General features: G+C 39.4%; 1 protein-coding gene across 2 annotated transcripts; it reads left to right on the forward strand.

Annotated features, from left to right (window-relative positions):
- The first annotated feature begins 392 nt into the window (after window positions 1-392).
- LOC5510929 (synaptic vesicle 2-related protein) lies at window positions 393-15,787 on the forward strand. Of its 2 annotated transcripts, XM_048726925.1 has the most exons (16): window positions 393-569; window positions 2,165-2,320; window positions 5,940-6,046; window positions 6,925-7,023; window positions 7,708-7,779; window positions 8,357-8,481; window positions 8,613-8,676; window positions 9,873-9,998; window positions 10,737-10,865; window positions 11,137-11,213; window positions 11,563-11,645; window positions 12,046-12,147; window positions 12,526-12,637; window positions 12,926-13,097; window positions 15,034-15,147; window positions 15,429-15,787. In XM_048726925.1, exons 1-16 carry the CDS (start codon window positions 518-520, stop codon window positions 15,435-15,437), a joined length of 1,599 nt encoding a protein of 532 aa, XP_048582882.1. In that variant the 5' UTR covers window positions 393-517; the 3' UTR covers window positions 15,438-15,787. The 2 variants fall into 2 exon arrangements, with proteins under 2 accessions (XP_048582882.1, XP_048582883.1); XM_048726926.1 differs by lacking the exons at window positions 393-569; window positions 2,165-2,320 and adding an exon at window positions 4,498-4,827.
- The last annotated feature ends 106 nt before the right edge of the window (window positions 15,788-15,893 follow it).

Consider the following 15,893-nt stretch of genomic DNA (forward strand, 5'->3'; position numbering starts at 1 on the left):
AAACATCACAGGTTTTCGGGTAACCGCCTCACTCGCTCTTTTAGACTATTATAAAAGGAAGCCACTGGTAAGACCAGGACCCCTTTTATTTATATTAGAGTAAGCATCCGGGTTTTCGAAGATATGACACACAGTATTTAACCGCATAACCAAAGAAGCATTAAGCGTACTAAACTCCCGTACTAATATCCCTATTCTCAAAATAGGGATACAGTAGTATCGGTGTTCTGCTATTCATCATAACCCTAACCCTATTCCATTTTAGATTGTTTATCATGTCAAAACCTAGCATTTTCAAACTTGCAAATACCATTTTAATGACAGCTATATAGATCAGTTGTTGTTCAACCCACATGCTCACTAAGGTGGTTTATAACCATGACAACCATCCATTAAATAACAGCCGTTCATGCAAACTTCATACGCTCAAGAAAAAGTTATGCTTTATGTGGCCTAGAGTGACTAAATTAGTGTGGTGATCTCGGCAATGTCACGATAAAAGACGTTGGACAAAACGATGGCGAGAACCTTTTTTTCTCTAGCTGAGAAAGGAGATAAGAAGAAAGAAGGTATGAGCGGGCACCATTTGCGGTTAAACTAAGAGAAGGGACGTTTACAAGCATGATGTGCTAGTGTTTGGTTTTATACATTTGTAGAATTATTCTAAATTAAACTTGTGAGCTACAAAGGAACGGGAAACCTAGACTGCATTTTTTGCTCAACATCTTTTCCCCCTCTATATGTAAATACATTAGTAAGATTTTATTACAATCAAAATGCTAAAGAATATATATATGTCTCGCGACATTTGAGAAATGACTCTTGCCTAAATCGCCACACAAAAAAAAACTATATATCATTATTTTTATAATGATATGAAAATGATTGTAGAATTTGTGAGAATTTAAACTTATGCAGTCCTGTATAAACATGACGGGCAAATGTTGACTTTGCAAATAATTTGTAATGATTAACTAGACTTTTATTGGCAAAACATTCTACCCGCCGTTCCCCATAAATGCCCGCGGATTTTTCATGTACAAAGGAGAGCGTTTGCAAACACAAATTTTATTGCGATCGGTTTCGTTCATTTCTGCTCATGGAAACCAAAACATTGCACGTAAAAAATCGACTAAAAAGCAACTCCCCCTTTCCGCTGATAAGGGTGCTAAACTAGAGTCTCTATATTATTTGCATGCAACACCTTTTAAATCCACCGTCTTGCTTTCCAGAGTCTCTGAACATCCATTCTTTTTGAACATCCATTCTTTTCAGAGTAGCCACTACATTTTCATGCGAGCGACCACCTTACTAAGCAAACAAGACGGACGCTCTAGAAAGGCGGCAGATATAGAAAGGTTGTACCTGGGATATTAAAATGTTATCGAGACGCCATTTAACGCCCATATCAGCGGATGAGGAGATTTACTCACCCTTCCCCCACCTCTTTGAAGCAAATGTGTTGACCTGATATTTACTATTTCACGCGTCGGCCAAATACACTGGTAAAAAACGGGATTTTATTACCACGAAACATACACGGTGTAGTTTTCGCGCATATTCACATTCTTTTCTTTCGCGCGCTTCTTTTCCCGGCCATTTTTCGCGCGCTCGACTATTTATCTTTTTTTAAAAAGCTTTACATATTTTGTGGCGTTTCATTTTCGTGATATTTTAATGTAGCAGTTTAGGTAGAAATTTTTCCAAGCAAGTACATTTGGAAAAGTTGACAAATTTAACGTAACTGAGTAAAATAAGTCTTAAATGGCCATTATACAAAATTCATTAAAGATAGAGTTCGCGCTCAAACTCGACATATCCTGAAAATAGCATCAAATATCTTCATTTGATGGCAATTGAAATTAGCTTGATATCAATAAAAGTTACATTTTGCTCTTGTTATTTTGATGGTTGTGTACAGAGAGACACCAGTAAGAAATCCCAACCTGCTGGTGTTAGTGCATGGTTGACTGAGAACAGATCAACAATGGCGATCTCTTAGAATTAGACACAATTATCACCTTCTTGGCGTGAAAAACATTCACAAACGACAAGAGATAGCTTCCTGTTACTATGAAGCATATCCCAAGTGTTTACTATCGCTAGAGATATTTTAACAGTCAAGTAAAGGTTTTAAAGGTTGACTTTTCCATTATGGCTTTAGATTTCTTCTTTGCGAAGACACCTAAGAAGAAATACGCTGATCTAAAGGCCGTGAGCGATGAGGTGGAGCAACCAGAGAACCCGGAAGAGTTAGAGTTAGACGGTGAATCAAAGACTAGCACGCCACGAGTTAACAATGGCGATCGGGAAATGTCGGGTAAGATTGTCGTCAAACAAGTGAACCTTGAAAAATTATGTCAAAACTTGTGTGTACTTGATGTCAGGGTATCAGAAGACCCCTTATTGTTGTTTGATGTGATCTCTAGACTCGTTTTACAGCCGTGTTGGTTTCGGTGTTACACCTCCTGTTATTGGACGCTTTATCAAGATGTAATGACTACGTTGATGTCTCACAAATAGGCAAAGCAGTAAGAAACATCATCAACCAAAATAAATAACTCGTAATACCCCATTCTGCAAAACACTGTGCTCTTGAAAAACAGCATTACTCTAATTTCTTATCCCAATACTATGCTTTTCTTTTGTTCAATTATCAAACTTCTCCTTTTCGTCCTTCTGTGTTTGTATTTGTATTTCTTGTTTTAGTCTAGTCTCTGTGTGTGTGTTAGTACTTTTTGGGTTTTTTTTCTTTCAATATATTATAATAATAAACAATTATTCCAATAAATTTAAAACTCAACCCACCTCGATTAGTAATGTGAAATTGGAAAGAAAAAAAAAGATAGAAATGATGGCTGGAAAATGATGGCTGGTGATCTCACGGCCCACATTTCTCGAGTCTTTTGGACCATACGCGGGCTCTATAGGGAAGCGTATAGGTTTGCGGTGATGCGGTTTTGCCTTAAATCTGGCCTGTTTTTTCGGTTTTTCGTTATTTTATTCCGCGGTATTGCGGTTTCTCTAGACTGCGCGGTTTAAGGTTACTGACTTATTTTGACGATATTGGCGGTTTTTGGCGGTTTTCTGTGCGGTTTCTGTGCGGTTTTGGCATCCTCCTTACGCCCCACCCCCCCTCCTATAAGATAAAGAGTGAGTTCAGCCTCAAAACGGCCACAAAACGGAAAATGGCCATGGAAAAAATAACCTAGGCAACTGCGAGCTGGAACCAATATACTCCTATTATATAAAACAATGCAGCCCTGAAGATGTCCTACGCCACGGCTCATGGCTCATTTGATATTTTATGTGGCTAACTCTTTACTCCATAAAGTCAAGATCACAGACGGATTTTTTTTAAACAAATCAAAAAACGGGAGAGTCACTGACATTCTCTCGAGAAATAAATAAATAAAGTTTTATTAGAATCAAATTCTTAATCAACGAAAATCCATTTCCATTTCAGCAGACCAAATTTCCGGTATACCGCACGCCTAAACACGTACTGAAAGTATCATTATTATCAAATATCATTAATAGTATCATTAATATAATATGTCGTGCTGCAAGAGGGCGAATACTCATACAAGAATAAATCACCCTTTTACAGAAAACTTTGATAAAGATTATAGATCCTATCCGAACTCTTTTAGTAGTAAATTATTTAGCAAGTCATGAATGAAAGAAGGATTTCATTTTCTGGAAAGGCCTGGTCAGAATGAACACTGTTTACACTTATATGTTCTTGGCTTGGTGCTTTCGGCGGAGACAGGCAATATTCATAAGACTAGATGATCTTTTCATGGTTTTCTATTAAACGATTTAGCAAGTCATAATTGTAAAAGGATCTCCTTTTCTGGAAATGTCTGGTCAGAATGAACACTGGTTACACTTATATGCTCTTGGCTTGGTGCTTTCGGCGGAGACAGGCAATATTCACAAGAATAGATGATCTTCGGTTTTCCATTCTGCTTTAATTCAGAGATCATCAGACAACGATTTCCATCTGCTACCAAGCAGGGACCCAGGTACTTTTTTGTGGATACTTTGAAATTTTTTTAAAGCTTTGGATCGTTTTGAATCATTGGTCAACTTTGAAAACAAAGGTACAAACATTAAACGAAAACTTGAAAACTTTTAACAATTTACTAAAAAAAGTTTACGTATGGATTGTTGTCGACCCTAAGTATATACCCGTTTTTTTTTTAATAATGTTCTCAGTGCAAACAGGCAATATTCAAAAGGCTAGATGGCGACCGAAGGGTACTAGTGTTTTGAACCGAATGCAGGGGAATACTAAATCAATCATATCATACAATAATTCATGGCTCTGGCATCGATAGAGTTTATTTACAAGCACCTACCGGTCTTGAAACTTCCATTTTTTATCAGGTTTAAATTAACATCAATACCCATACTTTGCCATAATAAAAAAAATCAGTTTTTAAATGAATTGATTTTTATGCAAAATTCAGAGGGTCACATGTCCATTGTTTAGGTTGCGTGACAAAATAATTAAAATCGAAGTATACATAGTTTGCTGTCATAATTTTCAAAAACAACTTGTACCCTCGATCAGTTTTGCAATCTGATCATAAAGTTAAACCCGCTTTTTGTCTGACTACAAAGAAAAACGCACAGAAATGTCGGACGATGAAGGCGAAGAAGAAACGTTTCATGTGAAGTTTTCGAGCGACTCCAATAGCAGGTCGAAGCGTTTGAGATTTTTACCCCGTAGAAAGAGAGATAATGAAATGGAACCATTTCTTGCTCGGATATCGAGTGAAACGGTAGATCTGAACGACTCAGAGGATCGGGAATTACAAGGTATATGAAGTGATTTTTAGATTTAGAATTGTTTTATTCCGCATTGAAAATCGCAGTTGTCGGCAATGTCATTACACCATCCTAAAGTAAACATTCCACGAAACAAATAATTGGAAACAAAGTACTTTTACCGATTGTCTGATCAAGCATTCGTCCAACTATTTACTTAGTAATATAGATATCAAGACCGGCGATATATTTAAAGTTTGTCTTAAGTGTTTCTTCATCTTCAAAATTTATGCGCATTCATTTTCTCAAAATCTCCCGTTGTTTTTATCGGGTTATTGTATTATTATCTTTTTGTGGTTATGAAAATACTCGAGAGTACAACTTGAATTACAACTTACTATTACTTAGTTTTAAGTATTTTTTTTATTTCATGATAAATAAATCATTCTTGGTATTTCGCGTTGGCACGTTTGGAATCGCTGAGGAAATTATTCAAGTAATATCAAAGCTATTTATCTTTGTAGTGTTACTAATAATTCTGATAAAAGTCGTCAAACTTCAATTTTTCTGACCCTTTTTGCAATTATTATACTGTCAAACAAAAAAGGAATTTGTCTAAAAATTTTTTCGAATGACAATGGTGTACAAAAAATTTCTGCGCTAGAATTTAACACTGCGTTAGTCCCAGAAAATATTATCTTCGCAAGAGTCGTCTTAGCAGTCAATAGTAAATCTGGCGATATCTGATCTTTTAAGATTTAAAAATCATAAAAAAGGTCCAATATCTAATCTAATTTATTTCCCGATTCGTCTCTTAAATTTTCAGCTATTTTACAGTAATCGAATTCTTCTTTTTTACTGACAACAAATTACTTCTATTATATCCAAGAATTGGGTATGTCCAGGCTTAGTGCTTTATGTTCTACGGCTGGGAAAGACGTTTTGTAAATTCTTTGCCCTGATTATTTTATACACAGTCTTGGCATTGTTGGGCCGAGTAATGTTGGGTCATATGTTGCGATTGAATTCGCCAACATTTTCCTTTATCTGTGGACATAACCGAACGATGCGGTACCAGCAACCCTTTATGCCAATACTCCATGGCTTATATCTCTGCTTCATACAAGACACATGATGATCGCCCCATGTTTTTTAACCTACAGAAGTGGCGTCAGGACATGGCCAGTCCTACAATCTCTCAGACGCAGTGGAATGGATCCGCTTTGGGCCATTTCAGGCCAGCCTTATCGCCATTGTTGGGTTCTTTGTCGTAAGTTAATATGATTGCTATCATAGTGCGCATAAGCCTTAAAAATTCGACTTGTTCGTGACACCCCTACCACTCGAGTCGTAGAATGTAAATCAGCCTACGACTCCGCTACGATGCTCGACTACGAAATTCGTAGTGTGTAATTCAGGGCTAAGACATGTCGTAGGCAAGTCGCACACGACTAAATCGTGCATTCTGAGATCAGCCTTAGACAGCACGATTTAGCCGTATGCGACTTGCCCGGGGCACTTCTACAACTCGAGTCTCAGAGTGTAAATCAACCTACGACTCCACTACGACGCTCGACTACGAAAGGCGTAGGTGTAAGGCATCCTCGGGGAGCCAGGGCGTCGAGGAGATCGGGGACACAGGAAACGCGCGAGAAATAATGAGGAGGACGTCTTTTGAGGATGGCGTCTTTTCGCGTACGTTCGCTTCCGGTCTCCGCGTCGCCCTCGGTCCCCAAAGATGCTACCCGCCCGCGACACCTATACCACTCGATTCGTAGAGTGTAAATCAGCCTACGACTCCGCTACGACGCTCGACTACGAAAGTCGTATGTGTAAGGGCTAAGACATGTCGTAGGCAGGTCGCATACGACTAAATCGTGCTGTCTAAATCGGCCTTTAAAGAGACAGAGCTTGCGTGTTTCTGTGAAGTTTTGTTTCTTCAAGAATGTTTCCCTGGGTAGCTGAAGTGGCAGTGAAGGTGGTCAGAGGAGAGCTGTTCATTGGGCCACCATGTGCAAAACATGTCCCATTAATAAATGTTTCAGGGATTTTGTGGTAACGGGATTGCCTCTAGAAATACACTGGCTACGTAAACGCTTACGAGATGCTTAGATGGATTTATCACTTGCTGCATTTTTCTTCTGTTAGATCGCGGATGCGCTGGAGATGATGCTTCTGTCCATTCTTGCACCGACAATCCGATGTACATGGCACCTGAACTCGCTTGAGGAGGCTTTTATCACTACTGTGAGTAGAAAGCTGTGACACTCTTATAAGCAGCAGCAGTATCATTACCATTTGATATCATCTTCATCGTCATCATTACCTTTACCATCATCGTCATCATCATTGTCACCTTTACCATCATCGTCACCTTTATCATCATCGTCACCGTCACCACCACCATCGCCATCGCCATCGCCATCGCCATCGCCATCGCCATCGCCATCGCCATCGCCATCGCCATCGCCATCGCCATCGCCATCGCCATCGCCATCGCCATCGCCATCGCCATCGCCATCGCCATCGCCATCGCCATCGCCATCGCCATCGCCATCGCCATCGCCATCGCCATCGCCATCGCCATCGCCATCGCCATCGCCATCGCCATCGCCATCGCCATCAAAACTACCACCACTACCATCTCCATCATGATCTTTATCATCCTTTATCATCACCATCACCATCACCACCACCATCACCCTCACCCTCACCATCACCATCACCATTACCATTATCAGGTCATTTTCACCAATACCACCGACCTGCCTTCTTTTCTATCGATAATTTTCAAATATGCCACAGCTGGTGTTTGTTGGTATTATTAGCAGTTTTATCCTTGCCATTATCACCATTAAAATTACTGGTATCATCAGTATCATCGTCATCGTCATAGCTCCTCCTCATCGAGAATTTCCCAATGATTGACAGGTCGTGTTCGTCGGTATGATGCTCGGCTCCTCGTTCTGGGGCTGGATCGCTGACGTCATGGGAAGAAAAACGGTGAGGGCCGTTTCAGTGTTTATGTCCCTGTTATGTCTAAAAAGATGTTAAGCAGATAAGAACTAACTTTATTAAGCGACTTTATTTCGCGCTACGAAGAACTGCTGCTGCGCGCTAAACCATATTTAAGGCTGTTTGATACAAATCTCATTGCATAGACTAAAGGATAACATGAATTGTTTTACATAGCGACTTTTATAAAAAGCCACCCGTCTGTACGCTGAGAGGGGGATCGCGAGTAAAAGCTTATGCAACGCCGAGTACCATGCCGTTATTTTTGGATGTAGTAACATCAGAAAATAGCTAACTTCTGCTACTGTTTTACCCCATCACTGGGTCTTCACATCAGAATGGAGAACGAAAAGTACTTAGTGCCATAATGTAGAATCTACCCGTGCTCGCGCACGTTAACAGTTCTAGCGTATTGCTGTAGTACAAATCTAATTGTTATTTTGCTGGTCTAATTGTCTAGTTGTTATCTTGCCGGTGTGAAGGCCGTGGTGGTAAGCGCAGTAGTACAAATCTAATTGTTATTTTGCTGGTCTAATTGTCTATTTGTTATCTTACCCGTCTATAGGCTGTGGTGGTAAGCGCATCCTGGATATTCTACTTTGGATTATTGAGTGCGTTTTCACCGCACTACTACTGGATCATAGCGCTGAGGTGTCTTGTCGGATTTGGCATCGGCGGAGCTCCTCAAGCGTATGTATCCATGGTAACAGAATTCTGGAGCCGTCAATGATTATAGATATCTAAATTTCTTATGTTTTACTAAGTACAATGTATATTTGTACATAATATTTTGTTTTTAAATGTTCTATTCTCTATTTCAGGACGACTTTACTATCAGAGTTTTTACCTTCTAAATCTAGGGCTTTATGTATTCTATCTTTAGCAGTAAGTATATTATTTTCTTGTTAATTAGCTGTCACATTGACACCGCAAGGGGGGGGGGCTTTAATCCTGCCTTCGGTGTTCAGGTCCCGTTCCTCGTGGAGTGGATTCTGGATACATACTTATATGCGCCCTCTACCAAAATACGCTGCACGACCAATACGTAAAAAAATATGCTTGCGGCTTCACCATTGACTCATTGCGTGACATATTGGGATATTCTATTCGTTGTGTTACACTGGTATTCTGGGGGGGGGCTTCGACAGTTTCATTGTATGTCATATTTGACGAGCTTTCATTGCGTGACATATTGAGATGTTCTGTTCGTTGTGTTACACTGGTATTCTGGGGGACTAGAAAAGTTTCATTGTATGTCACATTTGACGAGCTTTCATTGCGTGACATATTGAGATGTTCTGTTCGTTGTGTTACACTGGTATTCTGGGTGACTAGGAAAGTTTCATTGTATGTCATATTTGACGAGCTTTCATTGCGTGACATATTGAGATGTTCTGTTCGTTGTGTTACACTGGTATTCTGAGGGACTAGAAAAGTTTCATTGTATGTGATATTTGACGAGCTTTCATTGCGTGACATATTGAGATGTTCTGTTCGTTGTGTTACACTGGTATTCTGGGGGACTAGAAAAGTTTCATTGTATGTCATATTTGACGAGCTTTCATTGCGTGACATATTGAGATGTTCTGTTCGTTGTGTTACACTGGTATTCTGAGGGACTAGGAAAGTTTCATTGTATGTCATATTTGACGAGCTTTCATTGCGTGACACATTGGGATGTTCTGGGCGGTAAGGACGCTTTCATTTTATGACATATATGATGCTCTTTCATTACGTAACAATTCTAGATACTCTGTTCATTGTGTGACACTCTTGTGTGACACATATATTCTGGGCGGCGAGGAAGTTTTATTGTGTGACATTTATGATTCACCCTATTGCTTGACATGTACTGTATTGAGATATTCTGTTCGTTGTGTGACGCATATATTCTGGGCGGTTGGGACGCTTTATTGTGAGACATTTATGAAGCATTCTATTAAGTGACATATTGAGATATTTCTGTACGTTGTGTGACCCAAATATTCAGGTCGTGGGGGACGTTTCATTCATTATGACATAAATGATGATCTCAATATATCACGCAGTCTTTATATTGAGATATTCTGTTCGTTGTGCAGATATTCTGGGCGGTTGGGTCTACTTTTACCGTGGCGGTGGCAATGGCTGTCATGCCGACGCTCGGTTGGAGGTGGTTACTGGCGATCCTTTGTCTTCCACTTCTTCTATTCCTTGCCATGAGTAAGGTAAGTCCATACCTCGTATTATCCATGAGCCGTATTCACTGCAAATGCATTGATTGCATTAATTGTTGAAAAACCTTATTTGCATTCATTTGCAGTGAATAAGACTCACGCCTGCGCCTAGACCTACTCAACTTTCAACTAAGGTCCTTTCAAGGCATTTCCTCCTGTATTTTAGATAATGTCTCATACATTTACTGTATTTTTGGCTTGTAGAAGGGGGGAGGGCCCTAAGCCACCTCCTGGCTACGCCCCTGCACATATAAATGAGTTACAGGTGCTAGATGTTCAACTGATTTCCACAACATAGATTATGTCTTACTCTACGTGACTGAACATAATAACAACGAGGCACCGACGGCATAGTGACTAAACCTTCGTATCAACTAGAACTTCGATACTATAACGCGTCTCATTGTTTTAGTAGATGAATCACCTATACATTTCCATTTTCTAGATTTTAATAAATAACTGTATGAAAGTTGTAACATTTCATTAAACGTAAGACCGTTACGTAAGACCGTTAGTGCAAACAGTGTAAAGATTGCAAAATTCTTCGAGCAAGTGAACAATGGTGTTTTATGAGAAATCGTTATGCCTTCGGGCAACAAGTCAAACATATATAAAAAAACAATGCTTGGCAGTGCATGGCTTCGAGCACTGTTAGCAATGTGCTTTCCTGCCTTATACATCACAACTGTTAAATTTCTTCTAATGACGCGTGTTTCTCACGTGATTTAGTGGCTGCCCGAGTCATGTCGTTTCCTATTGGCTGCGGGTGAACGTGACGGCGCCATCCAGGTGTTGCGTGACATGTGTGAGATGAACAAGAAGCAGATGCCACAAGGCGAGCTCAAAGACGCGTCACAGGTACACGCATGCGCAGCAGAAAATATCACACCCCCTACATAATCCCTCCCTCCCTCCTCTCATCTATTCTTTTATATAAACCTCCTCCCATTTATTCCCTTATCTTCCCATCCTCCCATATATGCTCTTGTGGCTTTGTTAGCAGGTGATCCCTTTGAGGTTATATAGCTCTATTCCAACGCTTGCTTTTCCTCTTTTTGTGCCATGATGATTTAGAAAAAGGCTTCCTTTCACATTCCTTCACATTCCTCTTTTTCTATGACGTCTTTAGAACGCCAAGCGAGGACAAGTGGCAGACCTTTTTCTCAAAGATCAATGGAAGACGACTATACTCTTGTGGATTATATGGTAAATCTAAGTTATCCATGTGCAGCGGCAACGGCAATCGATTTATATCATGTTAGGCTTTTTGGGATACTGTTAACGAGGGAGGTCTCGTGCGCGGAAAATTTTGCACACCGACGCTTTCAAAGCTCTTCCCGCCCTTTTGTTTTTCGTGTATAATGAGTTTTATTGGACGCTTTTTGATTTTGCGCAACACAAACCTAGCGCAAAATCACGAATTTATGTCACGCAAAATCACCCAAGTTAAAAATGTGCTGATTATTCGTTCCTACTTTATCTGCGTAACGCCTTTTGAGTTGTGTGGCGAGTTCGTTGTGTGACGAACTAAGTCTTGGGTTACTTTGATTGAAAGGTTTAATCTGGCGTTTGCTTACTATGGGATCGTGCTCACCACGACGGAGTTATTCCAAACGATATCAACAGAAGGCAAATGCGGTGAGCATCTTATGGACTTCTGGTCTCTTTTCTGAAATCATGCTTACTGTTTTAACGTAAGAGTTCTGTTATATACCCGCTACATTAAGCCCAACCCCCCTCTTCAAGACCAATTTTTTTTCAAATCTCGAAAAAAGGTTTCCCATTTTGTTTTTTCACCCGTTTCTTATTAAACTTCAGTCAGGGTTTTCTTTTCTATTTCACCCTTTTTCAAATTTCAGAAGAGCTGTGTACTGAGTGTCATCCCTGCTACTGTCTTTTTTACACGAATCGCGAGATACATTTCTTGCACCCCCACCCCCACCGGCAATTAGAGTTACTTGCGTATTATTATCTAAAACCTACTTTCATTATGATACCCTGACTGACGCCAGGCATGTAAATGCCTTTTTTTGTCTAGCTTCTAGTGGGAAGCATTCAAGTAAGGCCGACTGCGGTTGTCAGTTATTAGGGGTGGAAGACTACGTCGATATGATGTGGACTACTTTGGCAGAATTCCCAGGTCAGGACCTTTAAAGATTAGCTACAAGTTGCCGAAAAAAAAAAGAAAATTATATTGTGGGCAAATCATAATTGAAATTCCACTCATATCTTAAAAACTGTTATGCGGACAAGCTTAAGATTATGTGATTATTTTCAACAATTTGCTTATCGTATTCACCTCATCTGCTTGATGTCACAAATTAAAGAGCCCACTCTTTGCTATTGTTTTCATTCAATATATGAAGCAAACCATCTGAAACAAGGTTTTAATACTTCTTTTATCCCATGGAATAGAAATTATTGTAATAGCTTCTCTAAATCAGCCGGAGTTGGATTTATCTTATTGTTTTCCTCACCTTAATTACTCTTGGGGTAACTTTTGTTCTGTTGTGTCTAGGTGTCATCATCACAATGTTCATCATCGATAAACTTGGGCGCAAGTACACCGCCGCCCTAGAATTTGTCATCACAGCCGTTTTTTTCTTCCTTCTCATTATATGCACGGATCGGTAAGTGAAGCTCTGCTGAACCTGCAAAACCGGTATTTTTCACCGTGGCCCTAGAGTTTGCTATCACAGCCTTTTTTTCTTCTCACTATATGTACGGAGAAGTGCAGCTCTTCACGTCGACTCATTTTACTGCTACTGTTTTGTGATTAAAATGGGGCTGCTGGTTCAAAATAAGGGAATATCAGACTTTCCGTAATACTTCCCTCGTAGCCACCGTTAGATATATTCATATATCTCTATATATCTATTATATTCATCCAAGCACGAGTTTCGTTCCGTGTCTTACAGACTCACCATGACGATATTCATCTTTATCGTGCGCGGAGCCATTTCCGGTGCCTTCCAGACCTTCTACGTGTACACACCGGAAGTATACCCTACTGTGACGCGCGCTCTCGGCCTGGGATGTTGTAGTGGGATCGCCCGAGTGGGAGCCATGATAACGCCTTTTGTCGCGCAGGTGAGAGGGTGAGAGGTAAAGCCTGTGTAAAACGTAAATAGAGAATGTTTAGGTATACCATAGTATCCATGATATTGACAAGTTATTGAAGTGCTTTGTTACCATGGTTTTTATGTGATTGACAAGTGTATTGTTACTATAGTATCCATTTAATTGAACAGTGCTTTTTTATCATGTTTTGATGTGACTGGCAAGTGCATTTGTAACCATGGTATTTATGGATTGACAAACGCATTGTTACCATATTATTTATGTGATTGACAAGTACTTTGTTACCATGGTATTTATGTGATTGACAAGTGCTGTACTAAGCGTTAAAATACAGAAAGCCATAGAATTGGGCCAATTTTCGTGCGAACTTTTCCTTCCACTCGATTCTTTTACGCAAACTCGAACATTATGGAATTCGTGGCATCGCGTATGACTGGTTTTCTTCCTACCTTACAAATCGAAAACAGTTCACACAAATTGGAAGCAGCAAATCTTCACTAAGCTCCATCTCCTACGGAGTTCCCCAAGGGTCTGTGCTTGGTCCGGTTCTTTTTCTACTATACATTAACGACTTTAACAACTCCTCCCAAACCCTAGACTTTAACATATTTGCAGATGATTCCAATTTGTTCTATTCAAACAAAAACCTAACCAATTTAGAATCTACCGTGAATTACGAACTAAAACATATATATACGTGGCTCTGTGCCAATAAACTCTCTCTAAATATAGATAAAACTAACTTTGTGTTATTCCATCCTCCCCAGAAAAAAGTAACTCATCCTATAAAACTAAAGATAAACAATAAACCAATCAAATCAGAAAAACACATAAAATATTTAGGAATAATGATTGATTCACATCTTAACTGGAAATGCCACATAACGGAGCTTTGCAAAAAACTTCAACGAAATCTAGGAGCACTCTCAAAGATACGTTACTTTGTCAACATTAACATTTTAAAACAACTGTATTATTCACTTGTTTTCCCCCATATAACTTACGGAATTTTAGTATGGGGCAACACCTATAGTACAACACTAAAACCTCTCTTTTTAATGCAAAAACGTGCGATACGAATTATAACTTTTTCTAAATTCGATGCCCCATCTTCAAACAACTAGAACTTCTCAAGGTTAAAGATATAGTTTACTTCCACACAGCTCTATTTATGTACCAATACCACTCTGGAACTCTCCCCACACTCTTTCTTTCATATAATTTCCCACAAATACAACACCCGACTTTCTGCCAAATCTAGTTACACCCTACCTAAAGCACGAACCAACTACGGGATATTCAACATCCGATTTAGAGGTGTACAAATTTGGAACGAACTCACCAAAAATGACAAAGAAGAACTAAATATGAAATCTTTCAAAAAAAAATTATCAGACGACATGGTCGCCACCTATTAACCTACTCACATCTTCACCTGTAACCCATACTATCACCTAATTCTTGGCCATATATTCCTTCCTTCCTTTTGTCTTTTACTGTTTCCGCTCTGCTTGTACCAGCTTGTACTCTTGTCGTATCCTTGTTGTATCCTTGTCGTGTCTCTATATCAGTGTTTTTCTCGTACGTTCTTGCTTATGCACACAGCCTCCAGATCTCCAAACTAGGATTTTTCCCTAACATTTAAGTGCACCCTAGCCCGTTTAGCTCTCAAGCTATTCTAGGGTGCCCGCACCGAAGCATTGTCCCCCCTTGGTATGCAACTCTAGGTTGTTTTTTTTTTCTCCTCTCCCTCTCAATATATATATGAATATAAAAAGCAAAAAAAAGAAAAAGAGTAAGAGTAATATTATATCTCTAATTAAAACAAAAAAACTAAAAAAAAACAGCCTTTGTAACACTTAATTTTGTGTGCAAATAAAAGATGTTTGTTTTTGTTTTGTTTTTTGTTAAGTGCATTGTTACCATGTTTTCATGTGATTGACAGGTATTGTTGAAAGAGTCGGTTGCGCTGTCGATGGGCGTGTACGGAGGCATGTCCGTCATTTGCATAATAGCGTCTCTCATGTTACCCATAGAAACCAAGGGAAGGGAAATGCAGGTAAGTTCGATAGGCAAACCAGTCTGCCCGAGTAGCCAATCAAAATTGAGGTCGCGCAACCATTGTTTGTCTTGATCATAAAATATTATCCAATCTCAAAAAAATAAACTACATCAAGTCACTATTTCAAGACTGGGATCTTTCCAGAACCATGAATTATCCATTGTAATTTCTCATTGGTTGATTGGTAAACCTGCGCGTAATTGAACTATGAATAATCAACAGGAACTTCAACGAGCTTGAAAATAAAAAAAAGCTGCATTTTTTCATTCTTACTGCAGGAATCCTAGCATAAGAGACAACAGAGCTAGCACTGAACATCTGGGCATTCTTCCATCTGGGATTTAGAAGTTAAAAATGTGGTTACGTGTGACCGAAAATAACTTGTTGGTCTCTCGGTGGAAGCGTGTAGCCGTGAAGGAATGAACTCTTTTTTTTGGTCTTTCCTCCTGCGGAAACGCTTAACAGAGAAAGACTTCTTTAGAAACAAGACTAGCGACACTTAAACTTATTTAGACACAGCAGAAAAGTATTTTATTTTATTTGCATTTACCAGTAATAGCGTTTGATACGCTATACTCGCAAACATTTGTATATATTTTTGTAATTATATGAATGAATAAAATAAGGAATTCTGAAACATCTTTATGTGTGTTAGCGGCTAAAAACGTTGCGCCTGATTCATTTTGTCGCCGTCTCAGATGTGACAATAACAGCCCTGATTGACAGCTCAGCAGTTGATCACG

The sequence above is a fragment of the Nematostella vectensis genome, chromosome 4, assembly GCF_932526225.1.
Source record: "Nematostella vectensis chromosome 4, jaNemVect1.1, whole genome shotgun sequence".
In the NCBI taxonomy this organism is placed as follows: domain Eukaryota; kingdom Metazoa; phylum Cnidaria; class Anthozoa; order Actiniaria; family Edwardsiidae; genus Nematostella; species Nematostella vectensis.

Bases quoted from the DNA above. Each gene is read 5' to 3' on its own strand.
- LOC5510929 (XM_048726925.1), top strand. From the start codon at position 518: ATGGCGAGAACCTTTTTTTCTCTAGCTGAGAAAGGAGATAAGAAGAAA. The intron at 6,047-6,924 runs GTAAGTTAATAT...TTCTTCTGTTAG, and splicing joins CCATTGTTGGGTTCTTTGTC to ATCGCGGATGCGCTGGAGAT. The intron at 8,482-8,612 runs GTATGTATCCAT...TCTCTATTTCAG, and splicing joins ATCGGCGGAGCTCCTCAAGC to GACGACTTTACTATCAGAGT.